The following is an 8,398-nucleotide window of genomic DNA, read 5'->3' as shown; positions in this document are numbered from 1 at the left end:
ACCGAGATGTTCTAAAATTCTGCAAAGTCAAATACATTGACATGCACAAAATGCTGCTGCAATATACTCAGCTTCAGTTGTAGATAAGCTCACCACAGGTTGTTTCTTCGATGCCCAAGAGACAACTCCCGTACCCATTAAAAAAACTGAACCAGAAGTACTTTTTCGATCATCTAAGTCACCTGCATAATTACTGTCACTGTAGGCAACAAGACCAGTTCTTCCACTCTGTTGATAAAAGATTCCATACTCAATTGTGCCTTTAAGATATCTCAGGATCCGTTTGATCGCTGCCCAATGTGATTCCTTTGGATTTGCCATGTACCTGCTTATTAAACTTACCCCATACATCAAATCAGGTCGAGTGACTGTGAGATACATAAGACTACCAATTGCTTGCTTAAACTTTGTGGTATCTATTGGGACTCCTTCCTCATCTCTAGATAATATTGTTCCTGGTACAATAGGATTTCTTACTGGATTGCTTTCTGTCATGTTGAATCGAGCTAATATCTCCCGTGCATATCTTCTTTGACAAATGAAAATTCCTACCTTGCTTTGTATGACTTCTATTCCGAGAAAATACTTCATTTTTCCAAGATCAGTCATATCAAATTCTAGCTTCATTGAACTTTTAAACTCTTCACACATATGTTTACTATTTCCAGTAAATAGCAAATCATCAACATAAAGACTGATTATTAAAATATTACCCTGAACTTGTTTGGTGAACAATGTGTGTTCACTGGAACATCGATTAAACTTTTCTTTGGCAAAGTAGGCTTCAATTTTGCTATACCAAGCTCGTGGGGCCTGCTTAAGTCCATATAAAGCTTTCTGCAACCGGTAAACTTGAGTTTCTCGACCCTTTTGAATGAAACCTGCTGGCTGTTGAACATATACCTCTTCTTTAAGATCACCATGCAAGAACACACTTTTTACATCAAGTTGAAATACTTCTCATGCATTTTGTGCAGCCAATGCTATCAAAATTCTCACTGTATCGAGTCTAGCTACAGGTGCAAATACCTCTGTATAATCTTTTCCATACTTTTGAGCATAACCTTTAACTACCAATCTGGCTTTATATTTTTCTACATGACCATTTTCATTAAATTTGGTCTTGTAAACCCATTTAAGACCTATGGGTGTAGATCCTGCTGGTGGATCTACAAGTTGCCATGTATTGTTTTTCTCAATGGCCTCCATTTCAGCCTTCATTGCTTCTCTCCATTGTTGACTCGTCCATGCTTCTTCAAAGGACTGGGGATCTGCAGATTCTGCCAGCATCATTGCCAACAATTCATCACTTTCTTCCATTACCAAATTACTTTCATAATCTGTCATCCAATTGGGAGTTCTTCGAATTCTGGTTGCCCTTCCTGCCATTGGAGTATCAACATGTTCAGAACTTGATTCTGTTATAACAGGATCTACACCATCATTAATTGTAACTTCATGTGAAGCAGGCTCAGAGCGTTCCTGTGAAGCAGGTTTAGAGCGTTCCTGTGAAGCAGGTTCAGAGCATTCCTGTGAAGCAGGTTCAGAGTGTTCGTCTGTTGCAGTGGCTGTGTCTTCCCAGTCAAGAGCTTCTATTTTATTTTTCTCAGAGTCATCTTGCCAATTCCAGTTTTTCTCTTCTTCAAATACAACATCCCTGCTCACTATAACCTTCTTTGTAACAGGATTAAATAATTTATAAGCTTTGGATTCATCACTTACCCCCAAGAAAATACATTTCTGACTTTTATCATCCAGCTTTCTTCTAGTATGATCTGGAACGTGAGCATGGGCAATGCAACCAAATGTTCGAAAATAATCCATCCTCGGTTTTGAACCACTCCACATCTCTTCTGGTGTTTGATGATTTAGAGCTGCAGTTGTAGGACTTCTGTTCTGAACGTGGACACACCAGCGTACTGCTTCAGGCCAAAACTGTTTAGGAACCTGTTTTTCATGCAAAACCGTACGCACGACATTCATGATGGTGCGGTTTTTCCGTTCAGCAACACTGTTTTTTTGTGGGGTGTAAGCAGTTGTCAATTGCCTGGATATACCTTGTTGAGTGCAGAAATCTGAAAATTCCTTGGAAGTGAATTCTCCCCCTCTATCAGTTCTAAGGCAAGTAATAAAGGCACCAGATTCCTTCTCAACATTTGCTTTGAAGCTCTTGAAGGCTGTAAGTGCTTCAGATTTCTCATGCAGGAAATAAATCCAAGCCTTACGTGAATAATCATCAATAAAGCTTAGAATATACCTTTTGTTACTGTGAGAGGATGGTGAAATAGGGCCACAAATATCTGCATGAATTAATTGAAGCTTTGTGAAGGCTCGCCATGTGCTTTGCTTTGGCAACGTATCTCTATGTTGTTTGCCTACCAAACAGGCACTGCAAATGTCTTTGGGTGGTTTTAGAAATGGTAATCCTATCACCATTTATTTGCTAGCTAATGTACCAAGACTTTTGAAGTTTAGATGTCCGAATCGCTGATGCCATAAGTGAGTTTCTGCTTCTGAAATTTCCACAGTTTGAAGGCAGCAGGACTGGAGTGAAGCAGATAGATAAAAGAGGCGATTTCCCTTCATATTGGTCTGCATAAGGAGTCCTTTTTCTGGATGGAAAACCTTGCACATGTTGTTTTGAATCAGGACAGAGAAACCCTTCTCTTGTAGTTGTCCTAGGCTTATGAGATTTGTCTTAAGTCCCGGTACATAATAAACGTCTGATATAATATGAAAAGTGCCATTAACTTCAATTCGAACACTCCCTTTTGCAGTGACAGCTAGAGTCGAATCATTGCCGAGCTTTACCGTTCTATTAAGTCCTTCTTCCTGTATTTTCATGAACCATAGCTTATTCCCGGTCATGTGATTACTGCAACCTGAGTCTAGAAACCAATCCTCCTTTTATACAATTTGTGTTTCCTCATATACAACCAATAAAATTTCTTCTTTTGTCTCTCCTTCTTCAAATGATGTGTAATAAGCCTTCTTTTCCAATTCAGGGCATTCATACCGACAGTGCCCTAACTTATGACAGTAAAAGCACTCAATGTGTGCTTTATTTTGCACATATCTTCCACGTCCCATACCACGTCCGCGACCTCTGCCGCGACCACGACCCACTACTGGTCTCTCTTCTTGAATGACTTTTAACACAAGTTCATCTGGATGACTGTCTTGCATCCTTTGCTCATGAACTAGTAGGCTGCCATGAAGCTCATCAAGGCTGAGGGTATTCAAATCATTAGATTCCTCAATTGAACACACAACGTAGTTAAACTTTGGGGTTAACGATATGAGAATTTTGCTAACCACCATGTTTGTATTAATCACTTCACCATTGGATTTCATCTTATTAACAATACTGAGCGTTCTTCCCAAATAGGTGTCCACCTTCTCACCCTCCTTCATTCCTAAGAGTTCGAATTCACGACGCAGAGCTTGTAGTTGAGCACGCTTGACTCTTGTGGACCCTTGGTATTTTTGCTGCATCGATTGCCATATGGCTTGAGACGTGCTCTTGTCTAATATAGTTTCAAGAATCTCCCTTTCAATAGCTTGAAACAAGTAATTCTTCACTTTGAGATCTTTAAGATTGGCATCAGATACTTTTTGTCGTTTTGCTTCTGTTGGTGCAGTTTCCAGCTTTGGAATTCCTTCTTCTATAATCTCCCATAACTCTTGGCTTCGTAGAAAATTCTCCATTGTCATGGTCCAGAAATCAAAATGACCATCAAATCTTGGGATGGTTGGCTGTACAAATTTTTCAGCCATTCTCTTTACTCACTTTTCTCTAGACACTCAGATACACTTTTCTCACCCTGTTTCACTCGTGCACACTTCTGTATCAGGCCCCTTACGGAGCTCTGATACCAATTGTTATAAAATAGATACGTAGAATAAAACTTGTCTAAGTGTATATTTTATTGAGTAATCAAGCGTGGCTTATAAAAGCAAAAAAAACCAGTACATCACAACTGCTCTACATAACGGGCAGTTACTGAAATTTAAAAACAACACCTATCTAGGAATAAAATATGCTAACTGACTAATGACTTATTCTCCCTAATAAATAGGAGATTTATTTTAAAACATTTAAAATAACCAACAGACACAGTGGTATGCGATGGCTAATGCAATTCACGATTGTTGTTCCATGGGTTTCGCGATATAGAGAAGGGTTGATTGGCGATTTCAGTGGTTTCGTTTCTGGGTTGATGATACGGGATGAATATGATGGTTCGATCCAGTTTCTCTTTGCAGGTTTGCGATTCTTGTGCGAATTGGGTTAATGATGGAAGAGATCGCGATGAAGGTTTGGGTGATTTTAGTTTTCTGATTTGGGTATATGTGGTGGTGGAAGGAGATGAACTGATACGCAATTTGGGGAGATTTCTGGACAGTGGAGATGGAGGTTTTACGGTGTCCATGGAGGTGAGCGTGGTGGAGGGTGGTTGCGCATGGGGGTTTCGCGGTTGATGGTGGTGCCGGAGGTGTTAGAGGTGGCGTCGGAGGTAGTTGTGGTAGAGTCGGAGGGAGAGGGAGGGAAAGAAACTGAGAAAGATTAACTGGTGTCAGAAAAAAAAAATAACGTGACACACAGTCGATTTTTAACGGTGTTAGTTTTGAAGGACCAAAATTAAGTTTTTCTTAAGAAAAAGGATTAAAATGTACCTTACTTTAAAGAGGACTAAAAATAAATTCGTTTGATAATTTAGAGACTAAAAATATATTTAGTCTATATAATTTAAAAGTATTTTACTTCACAAAATTTATTTTATCGTCTAAAAATATCTCCTAAAATATAGAATTCAGAACACAAATTCACGAGTGATTCAACACAGACCCACATGGAAATTATGGGTGCATAAAAATGTCCTTTGGATAACTTAAAACACAAGGATCACTAAAATGAGGTTTTGTCTTTTTCCCATTATCTGTATTCCAAAAGAACATATGTCACCCACTGTACCAACCATCGTACCCATTGCAAGTGCAGATTCTTCGGCAACACTGTCTCAATACAGAGTATATACTACAACATACATTTTAATTTAAATTCATATACGTTGGTCACATCAACTTTTAATTAATTTTCAAGATTTTTATTTTTTTAAAAGATAAAATTTGCTCTAATCAAATTATAATTTAACATAATTTACATTATATTAAATGTCAAGTGTATTTCTTTAACAGTAACATCTTAAAATTGTACGAAAGTCAAGAGAGTCAATAAATATTTTAGAAGAAACTAGAACTATTTATTTTTAAAACACGTCTTAAAAAATAGAAAAAATATATGATTTCACTTTTACTTTTAAACCATATAAAAGTATTAAACATGGTAGGAAGAACATTTAAACCTTCCTTTAAAGTTTCAAGTTAATTTTTATTTCAGGTGGTTCGAACAATTCTATGAAACACACATTTATATTTTTACTCTTTAACCATTAGAGTAGTTATATTTGTTTATACTCCAAATTCGTTTTTGTTTGTGTTCTAAATAAAAAGTACATATAAAAGTTATTTTGATACTCAAATCAGTAAATTATCTAAATAAAATGAGAATAAAATTTTAAATTTATAATAAATAAATTATATATTTCTTTTTTAACTTTTATTTATAATTTTTGAGATAAATATAAAATTAGTGAGACATTAATCACGTCTCAATCTCAATCTATTATATTAATTGATACTTACTTCTAAAATTGATTCTTAATATTTCTTAAGAAATGTTTTGATCATCCAATCTAGACTAGAGTAGACTGATGATCCTTGTATTAACTTTCCTTAAATTAGGTATTTAATATGAATCTTTACAGTCGGATCCGTCCGGTGATACAGTATAGTTTTATTAATAACTAAACAAAAAAACCAGTGAGAGACCTTAATTATTGAACAATGATTTTTCTTTTTTTGCTTAATGCAGGTTTGAGAATGAAGCTTCCACCACCGCCTTGTATGTGAAAGACAACTCATTGTTCCCCTTTTTGTTTATTTGATGTCTATGACCGCCTTCTATTTTCTATAAATAAAGGAACTGTCTTCTGCAATAGTCACTGTCTGCACACTCTATAGAAACTTGAACACACAAAATTAGTACTATCTTCTTCAACACTCTTCTTCCTTATCTTTCACACTACTTTTTTCTTTCCCTTTTGCTCTCTCTTCTCTCACTTCTGTTAAGAATGAGTAAACAGGACTTGCTGAAAATTCAGGTACACTACACACTTCATTCTCTAGTACTGTTTTTGTTACAGTTATGTTTCTGTGTCTGGTTTTTGGGCCCATGGAATGTTAATTCTGAACCGTTTTTGCTGTTTTTGGCCTCCTTTTAGACCTGTGTTCTCAAGGTTAATATCGACTGTGATGGCTGTGCACAGAAAGTTAAGAAAATCCTGCAGAAAATCGATGGTACATTAATCTTAGCACACTTATTTTTTATTTCTTATTTCAAAATTTCTTTCCATGTTAACATGTTTCGTTCTCAACTTTATTACCATGTCAGTTAATCAACATGTCCTGCTTTTTGTGGTTTGCAACTTCCCTTATACAGATGATATTATCTGGGTTCTTCAAGTATACTTGGTCTAATCTTCATTAGATTAGATTCATTTGCCTGTAAAAGAAATTGTTATTGTTGTTGTGCAGGTGTGTATTCCGTGAAAATAGATGCAGGTGGAGGGAAAGTGGTAGTGGCAGGGGATGTGGATCCAGAGAAACTGGTGAAAAAGATAAAGGTGGGAGGGAAACATGCTGAGATATGGGGTGGCCAGAATAGGAACCATCACATCAACCCTAAATTCCAGACCTTGCAAGTTGATAACAACAAAGTGGGAAGGGACATTAAGTCCCAAAACCAGAAGGGTCAGAAAGGTGGTGATGGTGGTGGAGGAGGTAAAGGTCAAGGTCAAGTTGGTCAAATGGCACACTTCACAAACATGAAAGGGATTCAAGATCTCAAGGAACCTGTCAAGGAACAAAAATCTGTTAGGTTCAACTTACCAGAGAAGGAGTTTGAAGCTAGTGATGATGGTTTTGATGAATATGAGGACAATTTAGATGACTATGATGATGAAGAGGAAGATGAAGATGAAGTAATAGGCCATGGGCATGGGTATGGGCATGGCAATCCAATGCATCATAAGATGATGCCAAAGATGGGAGATGGAGGTGGGCCTCATGGGCCTGCTGGTGTAATGAATGGGCCTGCCATTAATAATGGCCATAAAGACAATGCTGGTGGGAGTAGGAACAATAATGGAAGTGATAAGAAAGGTGGTGACATTGATCAAGCAATGCTAATCAAGGGCAAAGGTGGGAATTACAATGAAGCCAAAGTTGATGATAATGAAGGGAAGAAAAGTAGCCAAAAAGGTAAAAAGAAGAAGAAAGATGAGATTAAAAAAAAGGATGGTGGATTGCTAGGTAGGTTTCTAAGCTTTGGGGGAAAGAGCAAAAAGGTTGGATTAGAAGAAGTAACTTATACCAGTAGCAAGAACCAAAGCAATGAAAGTGGAAATAAGAAAGACAAGGAAGGAAAAATGAAGGACCATAGCAATGGTAAAAATGATTTTGATTTTCTTGATTATGACAAGACTCCTCTTCTTCATAAAAATGGCAAAGTAGGTCAGATGGATCCAAGCCAAAAAGGGTATCAGGCATTGCAGGGTGATGCAATGGGACATCAAGGAATGCAGATGCAGCATGTTCCATATAATAACCTTCTGCAGCAGCAATACATGGCTATGATGATGAACCAACCTCAACATCAGCATCAACATCATTATCAACATGAAACAAATATGAACAACATGTATCCTACAAACATGATGTATGATAGGCCACATCCGTCTATGAACTACATGGCACCACCTCCTATGCCATCTCACCCAATGGCTGATCCTATTACTCATACTTTCAGTGATGAGAATGTTGAGAGCTGCAGAATCATGTAGTAATTAGTAGTTACAAACTATTACATTCTGTGTTTTGGTATTTTGGGAGTTCATAGAACTGGTAAATGTGTAATCTTTAGATTAGATTATATTATACTTTACATTATAAATCATAGTATAATGTCTTCTTTTTTTTTCATTTATGGAGCAGTTTTTACATTATTAAGACAATTATTTATAAGACAAAGTTAGACAGTTGTCATATTTTGGAACACTGTTAATGGGAGATAGAGTGAGAGTCGGACAAAGCCGAAGCAATTATTTTCACTCTTCATTGTTTTTTCAGAAGAAATTTAAGAAAGTCAAAAGTTCACAAGTGAAAGAGCGTGAAGGTGTCCGCAAAATCTAAATAATTTCCATTATCATGTTTGTAAAAAAAATGTTATCACTAAGTTTATGTCTGCATTGAAATTGTCATAATTTAAGAACTTGCA

General features: G+C 36.7%; 1 protein-coding gene across 1 annotated transcript; it reads left to right on the top strand.

The window, feature by feature from the left end:
* Nucleotides 1–6,040: 6,040 nt before the first annotated feature.
* Nucleotides 6,041–8,103, top strand: LOC108342920 (heavy metal-associated isoprenylated plant protein 34). Its single transcript, XM_017580827.2, has 3 exons — nt 6,041–6,224; nt 6,345–6,420; nt 6,658–8,103. Exons 1-3 carry the CDS (start codon nt 6,195–6,197, stop codon nt 7,962–7,964), a joined length of 1,413 nt encoding a protein of 470 aa, XP_017436316.1. The 5' UTR covers nt 6,041–6,194; the 3' UTR covers nt 7,965–8,103.
* The last annotated feature ends 295 nt before the right edge of the window (nt 8,104–8,398 follow it).

The sequence above is a fragment of the Vigna angularis genome, chromosome 6, assembly GCF_016808095.1.
Source record: "Vigna angularis cultivar LongXiaoDou No.4 chromosome 6, ASM1680809v1, whole genome shotgun sequence".
In the NCBI taxonomy this organism is placed as follows: Eukaryota; Viridiplantae; Streptophyta; class Magnoliopsida; order Fabales; family Fabaceae; genus Vigna; species Vigna angularis.
The sequence above is the reverse complement of the archived record's forward strand: the minus strand, read 5'-3'. Positions and strand labels throughout refer to the sequence as shown.

Bases quoted from the DNA above. Each gene is read 5' to 3' on its own strand.
- LOC108342920 (XM_017580827.2), top strand. From the start codon at position 6,195: ATGAGTAAACAGGACTTGCTGAAAATTCAG. The intron at 6,225-6,344 runs GTACACTACACA...GCCTCCTTTTAG, and splicing joins AGGACTTGCTGAAAATTCAG to ACCTGTGTTCTCAAGGTTAA. The intron at 6,421-6,657 runs GTACATTAATCT...GTTGTTGTGCAG, and splicing joins AATCCTGCAGAAAATCGATG to GTGTGTATTCCGTGAAAATA.